Here is a 16,671-nt window from a genome sequence, read left to right as displayed (position 1 = left end):
TTTTGACTTTTCACACATACTGCACATAGTTTCGTATTTGTACGATTCTTTACTTTCAGTGAGGTACATCAATATTAAAGTAGGAGGAACTACTAATATTAAATATTAAATTAGAAGGAAAATCTATGAAGGTTTAAACAACAGCATCTGTCTATGTTCCATAGTTTTATTATGAAACGGGAATTGTCGTAAATACCGGTATATGAAGTCTCAAAAAGAAAAGGAGAAATGATTACACCTACCATATATGGATATAATATGTGTTATCTTTTTCTGAAAATACAGATATAGTTAGTAATGGAAGATTTAAGAAAGAGAAATGGCTGTGGTTGTTAAACTCACCAGGTAATATTACGATAAAAAAGTAAATGTGAGATAAACAATCAAAACCATTTCCAAATATTATTTGATTAAATATATTCATATTGTCTTGAAACCTAAAAGATAAACAGATTTCTTTTGCATTTTAATGCCTGTTTGCTAGAATGGAGCAACCAGCAACCACCTGACTAAAAAATAAAGTCACAATGATTAAAAAGAGTTAAACAAGTGTTCACCTGTTTTGTAGTATCAGCCAACTAAAGCATGACAAATATTGCTGTAAATCATTAGACGGTTGTATAGCAACACTGAAGGATCCTTGCCAAAAGGTGATATATACCTCTTAGTTGTACAAATAATCCAGTATCAACTTGCCCGGATACCAGAGAGTTTCCTGGTGTACAGATCGTGCCCTAGGGTTTACTGGGTTCATTTCTTGCCCCTAGTAATAGGCTATATGTCCATCGGTGACCTGGTCAAATAAGCTTAAGGGTCAGGGAGAATGACATCAGCTGTTGGTATGGAAACTGTGCCAGAAATTCACCCCCAAACATAATGGGCTGAAAAAAGCAGGAGTGTGGAATGGTGCCCTTTGGCGTCAATACCTGGTGAGATGAGCATAGCATTCCACACACAGTAGAGATGATTCAATGCTGTAAATCATATATTCTGTACAAACACGCACGCACACACAAACACACGCACACAAAGCTGACAATAAATACTTAAAATACTGGCTCAAGTCAAAAGAGGCGATGAAATAAGCAGGTAGGCTTAAAAGAAAATGGAGTTATGTTCTTACTTAGAAAGTTTGAATTGATCCAATTTTGCCTCATTCTTTTACTATTCTTATTTAACAGGATAATGGATAACAACAAAAACTCCCAAACCAAACACAATAGCTTTAGCTCCTTTAATCTCACTGTACAAGACAAACAAGAGTGTCATGTTGCAGTAGTATTTCTCATTTCTCTTTCGGCAGTGGAGTGCTTGCAGTCTGAATATGTCTTTGTAATAATCTAGCTCCCTCTGCTGTCACTATTGGTCCTGTGCCCATTGTAGTTACATTTCATTTTACTTTGGGCATACATCCAATGTTTGGCACATTTCTCAAAAGTTTTCAAATGTCTGTATGGTACCAATGATCTACACTAAAACGCTGATGGCTTTACAGGTTACATTTAAATGATCATAACCAGCATTAAAAGTTAAGTGAGGTACACTGTAAAAATGTGTACTTTTTTAATTACTGATCTCAGTTCAAATCTAGATAAACTGCCCTGAATTACATTTGATTGAGTTATTTATATTATCCAATATCTAATATTTTGGATTACATGGATTTTTTCTAATGTGTTCATTCTCTCTTGCTTGTGCCACTCAATATTTGAAAAATGTCAACAGCTACCCAACAAGCAAGTTGATCTGAATGGTATCACATTACAAATCACTGCTTTCAAGAAAATTGGTTGCACCATACAAAAAATTGTACACTTCCTGTTCACTAGAACTAAGAGCCCCAAACCTGTTCCACCATGACAATGCATCTTTGCACACAGTCACCTACAATAGGACATGATGTACCAAGGTTGGAGTGGTACAATCCTAGTCGCCTGATCTGAACCTTGCTTTTGAGACTTCACACTGGCCCTCCTCACCCAACATCAATACCAGATCATTTGTTCATGTGTCTTAAAAATTTCCATAATTAAAACCTTCCCAGAGAAGTGGAAGTTATTATAGCCGAAAAATAGGAATAAATTCCACAAAAAAGGTCTTATGAGAGTTACAGCTAGGTGTCCACTAACTTTTGGCCAAATTGTGCATCATAGATGTTAAACTATAATGGCTTCTTGGGTATATTTCTTTTTCTGCAGAGTAATTTATATACTGTCAGTCCATAATCAATAGCATACAATGATAATTACAGTTGAAATATTTAAAACTGATTAGCAGTGTTGTTTTTTTAATCACTTTTAGGTTCCTGGAAATATTTGATTGCTCATTATCAGATAAACTCAGTGAGCAAGATGTTCCTGCTGTGCTGGTAGCCCTATGGCATGCCAGGAATGCACTCATCCTTCTATCTTTCCATCAGTATAATAAAAAATAAGGAACCTGCATTTGTCCAACCAGAGATTTTTACACTGTTATGTGGACCAGTGGCTACTGGAGTCTTTTTGTACTCCACTGACAGCAATTCCCATGATCTATGAATCTGAAATGTCTGCTTGCAGCCCATCCATTTGCTTGCACAGTTTTTTCCATGTTCTTTTCACATGTCTGATTCACAAGCTTTTTTTTGTGTACAAAATTTGTGATCACTAATAGTTTTTGACTCAGTTATTAGAGCATGAAAGGCCAGAATGGGTGTCATTTAGCAGATACAGGTAGTGGCACACCTAACTAAATGATTATGCCACATTTAAAGTCAATACGATCATTCATTCCATTTATTCATTGAATACTAAGCTCGAAACATTGCCCAGACTGTTCTATACACTGCTCCATTCTGGAGAACATATGACTTGTTGAAAAGTATGGTTTGTATGAAGGTGAGTGTGTATCGATTTAGCCACTGAAATGAAATCTGAGGTTGAGCACAGCAGCTGGATTGAGAAAAAAATATATACAAATATGACAGCGTGTGAAAATATTTTGCTAGTTTGCCTCAGTAACCACAACCCAAGCTGAGCTGTTAGCAAATCTAGAAAAAAACACCCAAACGGGGGATTTTAGGGAAATTCACATTAGTTATGGCACGCCAATTCACGTCAGTTATTGTGGTGTCAATTCTGGCCTCACTAGACAGTTTTATGGATTGTATATTGTTATTTAATATTCATTGTCTTGCTACTATCCTTTTTAATAAAAAGTGGTTTATGGTATTACAGTGAATTACTTAAATTAATTATATATAAACTTTATTTTCTTGAAGAACTCACACACGTGCACACACACACACACACACACACACACACACACACAAACAGGAATAAATTGAATTTCCCTATATTAGCACTTGAAAGTATTAGCTATAAAATATAATGCCATAAACACAATGCTTGTGCTATACTCTGGGCTGAAGATGACCAAACTGTAAGTATGGCATTATGCTTTTTTTTTATAAAAATATATTTAATTCTATAACATACCATAACTTGAATGAAAATGAAACCAAGAATACATTTTACCAAAGCTATATGGCAATGTTGTGATGTTTAACATGTCAGGATACCAGAGCATTAACATCTTTCTTGAAAGTCCACTTGAAATAATTAGTTGTTTTTGGTGTACATGTGAATAACCCTCAGAAATACAGCAGTATAGGAGTACAAGTAGTATAACAGTGGCATAGAGATTTACTATTTACTAAAGAAACCTAATTGGGTGACATGTAAAGAAAGAAAATAGAAAATGTGAATAATGAATTTGAATAATGTGCTCTGTGAGAAGTTCGTATTTAATGGTAGATTGATATATTAGCATTACATTATTTCCTCTACTGTAACCTGCAGGATTCAGTTAGTCCAAATGCTGATAAACAGTCACGCAAGCCAGTCAGCTGACTTCCTCTTGAACAGTGCTGCCTACTCAATATGGCATGTGTGGAATCTCAAGGGCGGGGTCTTTAAATAAAGATCATGGATGAAAACAAATGCAATAGCATTATGAGACTTCATTTTATATCCACAGTTGTTAAAAAAACGAGTGCAAAGTGGTAAACTAATTCTTATTTAATGAAACATTTTGTTTATACATATACAATTTACATAACTGTCCCAGCAGTCTTTTCAGTGAGATTATTTTCTTTTACTTCTTCAAACACTTGTGATTCTGTAATACTTCATATTATTATAATTTCATAAAGGGAAAAAAAGAAGAATAGAATATTTCCTTATATTGCACCATGAATGGACAAGACCTAAAACATCTTTCTGAAAAAGTCCCAGAGGCAACCTTGAAACAAAAGTGTGGTTTCAGAAGGCACTATCTTATTTCAATTCATCAGCATCTATGCAAAATAAAGAGGGAAAGCCTTCAGTCATACAGTTTCAGAGGAAAATGACTGGAAAGGCCATTCTGGAAGTCAGTGTTGCTGTTGGCTGGGAGAAGTGATATGAGTCGATGTGTGGACAGTGTCCTTGGGGAAAGTTTGTTTGTATGTGGGGTCACTGCTTCCTGCTTTCCTGCTCCACACAGGAAACGTCTGGCTTGTCCTACAACTCTAACAAACAACAAAGTGCTTGCTTAGAGTCTCTCAAGTCTGAGGAACTGGATGCCTAATAGCAGTTCTGCCTCGGTTAGCATAAATATTTAAGCCAACAGAGCAAAATGAACACCTACAGCTTTGAATTCATGTCAGCATGGTTTTGTTTGTTCATTCAAAGCATTCATTCAACACCGGACATTATTGCTGTGCACTGAGTTGGTTAGTGAAGAATGGAGTTGAGTTGAGAACACAATATCCAGCCAACGTGTGAAATCTACACAGCAAACTGATCATTACCAACAGAAATGTGCTTCACCTTAAAGGCTCACATTTAAGCCATTTGCAACATTGAACCTGAAAACATTTGTACTTAAACAATGATATTAGTGGAGCAAGCAGTAAGAACTTTATGGCTTAATGTGAACAAAGCCAGAGGCAAAACAATTTACCAACACCTTTTTGCACCTTTTTTAAAGGCTCAGCTTTTCCTGCTTGCAGTGTATTATACATGTTGTTATAATAATATGTAAATATTATGCACATTTACCATGAAACAGAACCAAAGAGGAGCTTCTACAGTAATTTTACAAATTATTACTGGTTTAAATAGGGAGACATTTTAGGAATGACTTAAAAAAAAAAAAAAAAAAAGGAATGACATTGGCTGGAGTTATATAAAGAAGAGGCACACTTACACCCTGTAATATTGCAATGCCCCCGACTAAATGCTTGAAATTATCTGCAAATGTAAACAAGTGTTTATTCACATGGCTCATACCAATATAAATAAATGATGGTGAAAAACATGCGTCTGAAAGAAAGATCCATCCTGAAAAACGCATTTATGCATTTTCATAATTAACATTCTCTCAATCATCATCATCTAAGCCAAATTCTAAGTTGACTGTTTGGTTCCAACTTCATCATTGTGTTTGTCTTTTCCTTATTTTTTTGTTGAACAGTTTTCTGCATTACCCACGATGCTATTCAACTACCTGCTGACAGTAATACTAAGTGGGATTGAACCCCTCCTTTTAGCGATACAAAAAAAAAAAAACTGATGCAGAAGGGCTTCATTTCTTTAATCTATCCAGCTCTCTCACCTCCTCATCTAATACTGCTGTCAGCGACATTAAATTTGGTCTCTGCTGTAACTCAGCACAGCTGAGTCATATAGCTGTATTGGTGAATGCATTGTATTCACTTGCTGTCTCCACTATTCCTTGATTGAATTTTTGAGTAGGTGAGAAAAGATGCTTCCGGTTGATTTATTTTGGGAGCTAACAGCTAAACCAGGCTTTTCACTACTAAAATTCACAACAAATGGAGTAGGGTTAGGGTTCTGGTTAAGCCCCCTTTTATATGAGTGCATGACCACTTTTAACTTTAACTTATGTTTGGGAAAGAAAAAACATCTCAATATTTCAATATAATCATATACAGTATAATGTGTGTTTTTCAGGTTGGAATTTTCCCTTAAAATTTCCCATCATTCATTTTTTCTTGATTTGTGGTTCGTTGAAAAATTATAAAATAAGTAACTGAATTTACAGTAATTGCTAACAATGTACTTGTGGAGTGAAATCCCCGGCTCGGACACGTACATGACCCTCTCAAATAAACAGCACAGTCGCTTCAAATACAATTCAATATTTTGTTAAAATGTCTTAAAATATTACACTGAACATCTTGGCAGGGGGCTAATCTTTCCACTCTGCCTATGATGAGTGAAATAGGGGTGCGCAGAGGGACTGACCCAAAGGCACCTCTTTAAAAATAGCTATGCATTGGGTTTGCTGTAGTGTGAGAAGGGAAAACATGTCATGGAAAGTGTTAAGGGGGGACCTTGATGTGCATGATTGCTATACTTAGCCATTACATGTACTAGTTTTGCCACAAGATAAATGAAACACAATAATATACTCTTGTTGTGTGGTTAAATACTTAAATATTTAAAATAGGTAATAAGTAAATAAATACATAAATACTTTTAGTGTAAATCTCGATACACTTGTGCAAATCCAGCAAGGAAAAATATTGTCAACGCAGTCACAGTACATTCAGCAGGTTCAAAAGCTAATGTGAACACAGGTGGGACATCAGCCTTCTGATAGCAGTCTGGGATTCTACACTCGGCGTATTCCACATAGTAACACAGTGAACCCAAGGCTGGCATTAGCATGGAGGTTTTGGACGATAAACAATGTGTACATTGGTTCAAAGAAAGAAGAGACTGGATCGTAAGTGTAAAAGAAACTCAACAAGACCCTGCTCTTGGATTGGATGTCCTCATAAGCTGATCTAGTATTAGAACTCATAAAAGACATTATAATCCTGATGGGATTTCCAAAAGTTGCCATCTTTCACCATTGGGAGAAAAACATTCCAGAGACCAGTTTCTCAAGTGCTATAAAACAGGGTGGTCCCATTAATGTATACAAAGCTGCACAATCTGACATAAAAATGACCTGTAACTCTGCAAGAGGTAGCTTCCTTTTCATTCCAGGATCACTGAATTAAATCATTCCATGCAAAGTATTTAGGACTTGTTCAGTGCAAATGCACAACTTTTTTCGATAACAACTCTAATATGGGCACTTGGAGAATTACAAGAACAACCCCTGTTTTCGTTTTTCTTCTGGACAGGATCCTAGGTGTAGCCTAGACTCTCCATTTCACTGCGGTAGCGCTGCTCAGACACTTTGCTCTTGTGCTGTTTGCTCTCCAGATGCAGGCGGAAGTCTGCCTCGTCGCTAGCACCCGAATTGCACATGGAGCAATAGAACTGGCCGCTTGGCGTCACACACATGGCCAAGTCACGTGGGATTCTCTGCCTTGGCCGTGGGTTGTAATATGGCCCTGAAAGTAACATGAAGAGAAGAGAATTCAAAAGATAAGGATACTTAAAGAACAAGATACTGTCTACAGGTAAGATATCTATCTGAACATAATACAAGTACATACTCTCATAGTTAAAGTCCACTTCATATATTAGAATCAGTGATCTCAGTGAATTAGCACAGTTGTTGGTTCTAGACAGGATAGTTGAAGTATTTCAAAAACTACTGATCTCTAGTCAGAATGCAGAATAGTCAAACAACAAAAAGCATCTAAGGAACAGACATTCTGTGGGTGGAAACATCAATACATCATTACAATAATTGTATTTTATAGTGTTAGCATATTTATAGTCATCAAGATTGGCACTAGAAAATGAAATGTTTCATGAAAATGGCATATGGTGAAAAGTTTATTGACACCTGATCATCCAACTATATTTGCTTGCTGAACATCCTATTCCAGATTTAGACCTTTTTATGCTCTTATAATCTTCTGCAAATATTTACCGCTGTTATAATGACCCCCTGACAGTTTTCCAACAAATTTTGGAATGCATCTGTGAGGATTTGCCCATTAAGCCACAAGAGCATTAGTGAAATCAGGCACTGATGTTGGATGAGGTGGCCTTGCTGGTAATTCTCATTCCAGTTCAATACCAAAGGTGTTTAGTGGGGTTGAGGTCAGGGCTCTGTGTAGGACACTCAACTTCTTCCGCTTCAACCTTGGTGCATTATATCTTGCTGGTCTTGAGGCATTGTGATGCTGGTTCCAGGTTGAGCCCCTTATATTTCCATTTCCAGTCAAGAGAATATAAGCTCTCACATACAAAGATAAGAACTTCCTGGCAATAGTTTGGGGATGATCCAGAAATGAGCATGATCTGGTCTCCATGTGTTTTTGGCCAAATAACCTATTTCTAACAGCAACTGCTGCTTTTTTAATGTGAAATCATGCTTTCTTTATCCAGAGACTACAGTACAGTACAGTAATTAATATCACAGCAGATGAAAGGTATATAAAATGTAGTGAGGGGTGAAACCACACTTTATTTTAAGATGGAATTTATGCTTCACTATTTTTGGAACAGTGTTTTCAAAATATAACTAAACCCAAAGCCTGGCCTGTGCTCTGTGCCATGTGATTCATCTGAGTGCGATGTGGATTCTGCATATGTGTGTGTGTGTGCACGGGAGAGGTTAGTGTGTTTGGAAGGGTCAGTGAGGGCAAGTGTGTATGATCGAGACCTGCCACCGTGCGGGTGACGCTCAAATGGGCAGACTGACGTGAGCTAAAAGATCGGTTTGCAAACACCAAAGGCCTGGCACTGTGTATAGTAAGGGTAGCGCGGTACCCACAGGACGGGCAGTTATCACTGAACTCTGCAGCCAGCTGCTGAAAAAGATACGGGCGCCAAAACACTGTTCAGAAATGTGCCGTTTAACGTCACTGCCTTGACCACAGGCCAGAAACTAAGCATGTGACTGTCACAAATGGACTACTATCTTAAGTAGCCACATAACTGTAGCTTATGTCTATTTATTTATATGATATACATAGTGTGTATAACAGATTTATAAGAGATACAAAATATAATCAAATTAAATACTATATTAAATATTATATTATACTATATGATTTACTATATTATATATATTAATATAGAAGTTGAACGAGTCATGTAGGAAGAATTTCTCAGGAAATCTTGAATGGCTGTCACACATTATATATTGGTGTGTATTATGTATATGTATTATATTTCAATATCTGAAACCTGGGTGCCTTTGAATATACCTGGCATAGCAGCGTTCATGTGGGTCCTATTGTTTTTCAGTTTATACTCATTTCCTTCTTTCCTGGAGTGCCTCTGTGTAAGGTCTTCTGCATCCCTGTAAAAACATGAAAGAAATTAACTGGAAAATACATGATCTACCATTTTAAGGTTTCATGATGTGAGCTTCCTCATAAGAACCATGCCATTATACACCTAACATGACAGTTCTTTTCATATTTTACATGAAAAAAAATATTTATATTATTTACCCCATCGCATTGGCAATGACCAAACTAGTCCAGGCTCACTGGTCTGATTAAATATTCAGCTGACTAGCAGGACATGATGTCATTTGCTAATTGTCAGACTTAGCTTACTTATCCCACTACAGCTGCTCAGACATTTTGAGCTCCCAGTTGTCAGGACAAACCCAGGCAGAAGATAACGCCAAACGGAAAACATGCATTTGCTATGCAAATCTTTTCAAAAGGTATAAACCTTATCATTCACATCAGTTTCACTGGTAAAGACACCCTTCTGGGCTGATTCTAAAATGTGATTGTATTAAATGTTTTATTGTTCCATAATCACTTCTACACCAGGTCAGATAAGTAGGTATGCACTATGAATGGGACGTCAGTCCAGCATACCATGTACACTTTCACACTCTCATTCATGCCAAAGGGCAATTCAGAGTAGCCAGTTATAATAGTGTGTGTTTGGAAAGGAGGGTGTGAAATTCTGCACAGAGAGTAACCCAAGCTCAGGATCAAAGCAGGGTGGAGCTGTAATGCAATGTCATAAAGGTGAAAAATAAGTTCATTATTATTAGTAGTAGTAGTATTGGTGTTAGTAGTAGTAGTAGTAGTAGTAGTAGTAGTAGTAGTAGTAGTAGTCAGGGTTGGGCAAAGATACATTAAAATGTATTTTAAAATAAAATACCAAATACCTTAACTTTAAGTGTATCAAAATTAACTACAAAATACATACAGACCATGTATCACAATAAAATACTGTATTTTTGTATTTAAAAATACTAAAAAATACTTTTATAAGGGAGCATAAAATATCTTCACAAACTTTCCATCAATTGGCCTATTTGATCTCCTTCACCATCACACTGACTCAGTTAATTAAGTAAACAATGTTTGATAACAGCAGCTTTTCTCTGTGTGAGTCACACAATAAATCTGACATATGCAACCAGTTAACAGATCAACTATTCACGTACATTTCTCTGTTATCTCCCAAATGAAGGTTAGTTTTAAAGTAACTAACAGTTTAATGTTTAACAGTTTGCGAATGATTTATAATTGTATCCTAATTTAGTGGTGTTTGGTAACGAAGGACACAATTTGGCAATACTGACTCAATGGCAAACAAGTCATTCATAAGAAGACAACCGACGGCACCTGTATTCATAGCAACTAGTTTCTAACTAATCAATCATTTGATTGGTAATCATAAATATAATAATATATAATGTGTCGTGCAATGGTATGCAAAACCATGATCCTACTAAACACCTACTTCAATTAAGGTACAATATTCGACAATCAAATATTTATCTATCGATCATTGGACACCTGTTTGAAAGCTGGCAGCCTGGACATTTCTTACCTTCACCACCTTCTTCAATATGAATCAATTTTCTGTTCTGATCTCAACAAGTCTGGGCAAACTACTGAGTAGGCACCAATCAGAGGCCGCATTTTTATGATGTCATCATGTAGACATCTTACAAAGTATTTTACAGTTGTTTAAAAATACAAAACACTAAAGTAAAGTATCAGAAACAAATTACGAAATCCTATTTTATATTTGACATACATAAATCATAAATACTTCCCATCCCTGGTAGTAGTAAAAGCTTTCAAATATTTATTTCACTGATCACAAAATAAAGAAGTATGTGACCCCAACTGGAAACACCATCAACGCGTCATTCCTAATGTTTACTGTTTATTCGTTTTATGCTCAGGGGCATGAGGAGACTCACAAGGAGTTGGTGTTGTGCTGGACCTCAGCAAGCCGTACCCGTTTGGCATGGTTCTTGCCCTGGTAATGAGCATGGGCTACAGCGGGGGAGCTGAAGGAGGCATCACAAAGCTTGCAGTAGTCATTCTCTGTGGCCAGGATGACCCTGCTGGGGCCGACAAAGGACGCCTGCAGTTGGGGAAAAGCAACCCGAGATTGGCTCTGATTACTATCGCACTGGTTTCAGTGAACGAAGGCTTACAGAGTGACACCGCATGATCAACGTGCAATTAAAACTGTGGCTATTTTCCAGCCGAGTGTACAGAAGGCAGCATCTTAAACACAACGACAACAACAAAAAGATGCAATAAATATGTATATATTACAGTACAAAGGATTTAAGAGCTTGCAGTCTGATTAACAACTGTGTGTCATTACATACTCAGAACTCAGAGGACTGTACTCTAAAAGCAGGTGTTAGTGTTAAATATATGCAAGGGGAAGAAAAGGCATATGTGGGCGGATGTTTACCTGCTTGCCCACTGCAGTGCCAGCCTCTGTAGGTGGAGTGGAGAGGGACTGCTGTGAAACTGGCTCTACTTCCTCAGGTATTCGTATAGGAGGTGGCTGTTGACTGCCAGCATAAAAATTCCTTAGCTTCTTGCTGTGATTTTTTCCCTGCAACAAAACAAAAGTTCAAGAATGAAGAATGTTGTCGATGTATGATGAGCATTGCTACTGTTTTTTTGTCACTCCACAGTGCTGTTGAATTCGCATATATGGTTGACACAACAACAGCTCTGACAGTAGTTCACAAAGTGTATGTTGTTTAGTATTATTCTATAATTAATACAAAATATTATAGCTGAAATAAATGTTATAATATAATAGAACTATAACATGGGGCATGTTGAAAAAAATAAATCACCCACTCGGTCAATATTTTCTTATAACAGTATGTTTTTAGGTCTATTTTTATTTTTTATTTTATTACATACAAAACTCAAAGGGGAAAAAAAATGAAATAACCCTTATATGTTAAAAAAAAATTAATTAGATTTTACTTTGGTTCAGTTCAATTCTGGGTTAAAATGAATATATAAATAAAATAATATTAATATATTAAGTTATTATAAAATATAAAAATATAAAATTTTATATAAAAATTAAAACAAGAATACTGACTACTCAACTATTGATCTGAGTTCAAATGCCAGCACCATCAAGTTCCCACTCCTGAGCCCTTAAACAAGGCCCTTAAACCTCAACTGCTCAGTTGTTTAAATTATATAATTTGATAAAATAAGTCACTCTGGACAATGCAACTCCTTCTAACCTTCTCTACACAACTCCATCAACATTTTCAAAGCAAAAAATGCGTCTGTGGTGCTTATCCTCTGCATAAAATCATACTGTTGCTCACAGATGGTCACCTCTTCTTTCATAAGGGTAACTGCCAAATGCCATAAATGTAAATATAATGGAACGGGGTGACTATGAAACACTGTTAAGCTTGGTAACGACAAGAAAATACGTTGTGGTTTATGAGTAGAAAGGGAGCCCTTATAATGTTTATATTTAATTTGGTATATACCCGAATGTGATCAGTAATCAGGTGAATTTAAACATGATCCAAGTTGGACTTGGTGATATAGATTGTGAATTTCCATGCCGAATCTGGTTTATACCTAACAACGCCATATTGAACACAACCTGAAAAAATTACAAATGAACAATAATGATTTTTTTTCACGTTGTTATTCATTTTATATTTATTTCAGCCATTTGAGTAGGCGATTGTGTACCTGATAATGCGCTTGTGCCTGTTGGGGTGAGTTGAGTGTGACATTGCACAGTTTGCAGTAAAGAGGTCTACACAGCTCCTGTAATGCGGTGTCCTGATCGCTGCCGGTTGCCTGGAACTCGTTCTCAGGCGCCATGGGGCTGGATCCAGGGGGTGCTGTGATAGCAGGGTTTGGGAACAGCTGGAGGTGAGGGGGAGGTTTGGCAGAAAGGGGACTGCAAAGGGGGAAAGAGAGAGGGTCTGGTGGCATCAGAACAGGTGCTGGTCCAAGAGTTTGGGCAGGAGATAAGGGCTGAAAGGGATGATGTTGCTGTTGACCCATTGGGTTTAGAGAAGGCTTCAGAACACATTCTGGACCTGAAAGAGAACAGAAGTTAAGGTTGGTTTCAAAGGTGGGAATTATTCATTCCATCATTTTTTCATTCGTCGCTTTATCTTTAGGATTGTGGTGAATATGCAGCTTATATTAGGGTAACTAGGCACAAGGCACCACACACAAACACACAAACACATATTTCACACTTACTGGGCTAGTTAATGTATCCCATTCACCATTTGGTATGTTTTTGTGAAGTGGGTGAAAGTAGTACAGGTTCAAACTGATACCATCAGCACATTTAACTCTCTGTACCATCATGCTGGCAATGTGGAAAATACAGATAAAAAAATGACTTCCCTTCACATTCCTTTAACATACATAAATAGTATGTTCCGACGTGTATGGTCTACAACGCTGTACTAGTTTCCTTATAATTTCTTTTGGCTTTAATGTTTTTTTGGTTTTAATGCATTCAATTACAAAGGAGTGAGGCAAATTTGCAGCTCTTGTTGTTATTGTTATTATAAAAAAAATTCAAATTACAAAATAAATAAAAGAGTCTTGGCTAAAAGAATATACTGAACAACGATCCTTTTGTATGTTTGATGTCTGAGCTACTCATGCCGTATTTCTGTCTCTGGTTATAATCCGTGTCGTTCCAAAAAAATACACCCGTGTGTTTGGGAAGAGGGGGTGTAAAGTGGAGGGTCAGCTGCTACGCTGTTGCTGTCCCATGTAGCCACTGTATCAATTCCAATGGACTCCTGACAACAGTGATTGAATACACTAAAATAGCATCTGACAATCCAATAGACAGAGAATGTGTCAGTGAGAAAAGAGCTTGATGTCAAAATTAAATATATCCAAGAATAAAGATTTAAAAGAAAACAGGTCAAACGAAAATCCCTGTATGATTCTGAATTATCAAGACTTTGGAAGACAAATATATGGTAATGAGTTACATTTTCTACTAACAGGAAGAAAATCAACTATTCCTGTCCCTCTACTCTGTGATGTTGGAGCCCAACTGTGATATCTCATAGTCATCAGAGAGTACAAACCCAGAAACAGGCCCAAGGACGACGTATGTGTACACGGTTCAAGGTCAGGCTCTATTTTTTTTCAGGTTTTAGCATGCCAGGTTACAGAAATGACTTTCATTCACAGACAGACCACAAACTGCAGCTGCTACAACACGAAGGTGAAAAATCTTTCATTTGGTGAAAAGCCGTACCCTAAGGCATCTATAATGCAAGGTGCAATGAGTACATGAGAAGGTAAAGGTAGAAAGCACCTGACACTGGAGCTTGTCTTACAGAACATTTGAAAGATATTTGTTTCCAGTTTGTGTTTCGGAACAACAACCAGTATTATGGCAACACAAACAGATGCCATCCGTTCAGACCCCATCCGTTCCTGGGACTCGACCGATTGGCTTGTTGGGAACAACTTTTGTAAAACGAAACAAAACAAAACAATGAAAGCAGCATGATTAAGGTGCATGATCTAGTCATGACAGTGACAGAATCATCGTTGTCTAAACTCTGTTTGAATGTTTAGCATTCTCTACACACTGGGAATAATCTGTGCAGGGTCTAATACGTGTAACACGAGTCTAATACATGTAACTTGGTACGAGTCAAACTTGATCCTGGTGCGAAATTGAAAGATGGTACAGAAACGCATGGCTCGAGGCATGTACCTAAACCAAGTGTAAATTTCATACTGCATTTTGGATACATATATTTGGACATCCCACTACCAACACACTAGCAATGGCCCCGTCATATTATTAGCCCTAATGATAAGCACAAAGCTGGTTTATGTAACTGATAAACCTTATATTGTCCTGATCTAATCTGAGTGATATAACTCGAGATCAGTTTAGCATCAAGAAGCTGGAGTTGGATTTATTAAAGCAAAAGTGCAGGTGGTCCAAACATGTGAAGTGCACACTGGAGGAGAATTGCATCACGTTATTCCTGATTCATCTGTCACAGATCCAGGCTGTAGGAACCATCAGTCCTCAGCTGCAGGTGCAGATACTGCAGACTGTAATCATGAATGTCATTTCATAATTATGTCGTGCAATGTCATGTCATGTTCACTGCAAAAAAAACAACAACTTCTAAGTAAATCTGGCATTTTCAGTGCTGCACTCCTGAGATGCACTGCATCGTAGACCGAAGCGCAGCAGCGCATTAGTCACCAGGTAATGAAGGTGCGCTGGACACTACTGTACCTTGCATTCGAGGGAAATACCCGCTACTATTTCCGTAGGGCCCATGCTGAAGGTTATAGACATCGCAATAATCCGCGATCTCATATAACGCGTCTTCTTTCCTCCCGTTCATCGCCATCTTCCTCCCCGCATCCTTCAGAGCTCTCGCTGCCCAACTTCTTCCAGCCACACGGGCCACGAGCCTCGAGCAAAACAGAGAGAAGAAACGAAAAAAAAGGGGGGACTGGAGGGAAGAGAACTAAGAATGCATTACTGTTACGGATGCCCTACATTTTAACCGTTTTTTGTTGTTTGTCTTGTTTTGTTTTTTAAACAAAACAGCTCCGAAAACACACGCTTAGTGAGGAACTGGTTTAATTCGGTGTACTGTGGAACAGAACCCCCCCCGTCTTCGGATTGGTACAGTCCATTTCCTACGGAGGATAAGAAGTCAGAAAACGGGATTAACCATTCAGTCAATGACTCCAGTGTCATAAATCAGTAATTATTATTCTCATGGGTCATTAGAAGCATAAAACAAACCAGCAAATACATAAATATCTATTACTGACATGTTGCTTATGGTGATGATAATGATGATTAGTATTATTATTAATATAAGGATACTTATCCTTATAAATCCTTGTAAATAAATACAAATATTTTCTAACCTGCATGTTTTTGTTTTGTTTTTTATTTTAAAGCAACAAACTTAAGATTCAAAAGAAAACCATAAAGCAAATTTCTTCTTACTTTCTGAAAGTTACAATGTTTATGATGATGATGATGATGATGATGATGATGATGATGATTACACAATACAATCTCAGCAATCTATCTGTTCTCGACTGTAAATGTATATATACAGTACAGACCAAAAGTTTGACACACCTTCTCATTCAAAGAGTTTTCTTTATTTTCATGACTATGAAAATTGTAGAGTCACACTGAAGGCATCAAGGGCTATTTGACCAAGAAGGAGAGTGATGGGGTGCTGTGCCAGATGACCTGGCCTCCACAGTCACCAGACCTGAACCCAATCGAGATGGTTTAGGGGTGAGCTGGACCGCAGAGCGAAGGCAAAAGGGCCAACAAGTGCCAAGCATCTCTCGGGGAACTCCCTAAAGACTGTTGGAAGACCATTTCAGGTGACTACCTCTTGAAGCTCATCAAGAGAATGCCAAGAGTGTGCAAAGCAGTAATC

The 16,671-nt window shown here is 37.4% G+C and overlaps 1 protein-coding gene across 2 annotated transcripts; it reads right to left on the bottom strand.

Annotated features, from left to right (window-relative positions):
* Window positions 1-4,049: 4,049 nt before the first annotated feature.
* Window positions 4,050-15,847, bottom strand: zmat3 (zinc finger, matrin-type 3). 2 transcript variants are annotated; one of them, XM_046858524.1, is made up of 7 exons: window positions 15,489-15,628; window positions 14,541-15,353; window positions 12,929-13,284; window positions 11,655-11,801; window positions 11,146-11,312; window positions 9,167-9,261; window positions 4,050-7,393 (listed from the first exon to the last, which is right to left on the bottom strand). In XM_046858524.1, exons 3-7 carry the CDS (start codon window positions 13,247-13,249, stop codon window positions 7,185-7,187), a joined length of 939 nt encoding a protein of 312 aa, XP_046714480.1. In that variant the 5' UTR covers window positions 13,250-13,284; window positions 14,541-15,353; window positions 15,489-15,628; the 3' UTR covers window positions 4,050-7,184. The 2 variants fall into 2 exon arrangements, with proteins under 2 accessions (XP_046714480.1, XP_046714479.1); XM_046858523.1 differs by lacking the exon at window positions 14,541-15,353 and having other exon boundaries at window positions 15,489-15,847.
* Window positions 15,848-16,671: the final 824 nt, after the last annotated feature.

The sequence above is a fragment of the Silurus meridionalis genome, chromosome 9 (genome assembly GCF_014805685.1).
Source record: "Silurus meridionalis isolate SWU-2019-XX chromosome 9, ASM1480568v1, whole genome shotgun sequence".
NCBI classification, from domain to species: domain Eukaryota; kingdom Metazoa; phylum Chordata; class Actinopteri; order Siluriformes; family Siluridae; genus Silurus; species Silurus meridionalis.
Note: the sequence above shows the minus strand (reverse complement) of the source record. Positions and strands in the feature narration are given on the sequence as shown.

Excerpts from the sequence above, each read along its gene's own strand:
- zmat3 (XM_046858523.1), bottom strand. The coding sequence starts at position 15,606 with ATGGCGATGAACGGGAGGAAAGAAGACGCGTTATATGAGATCGCGGAT. Across the intron at positions 11,802-12,928 it reads AGGCACAAGCGCATTATCAG|GGAAAAAATCACAGCAAGAA; the intron begins GTACACAATCGC and ends GTTTTGTTGCAG. Across the intron at positions 9,262-11,145 it reads CAGCACAACACCAACTCCTT|GGATGCAGAAGACCTTACAC; the intron begins GTGAGTCTCCTC and ends ATGTTTTTACAG.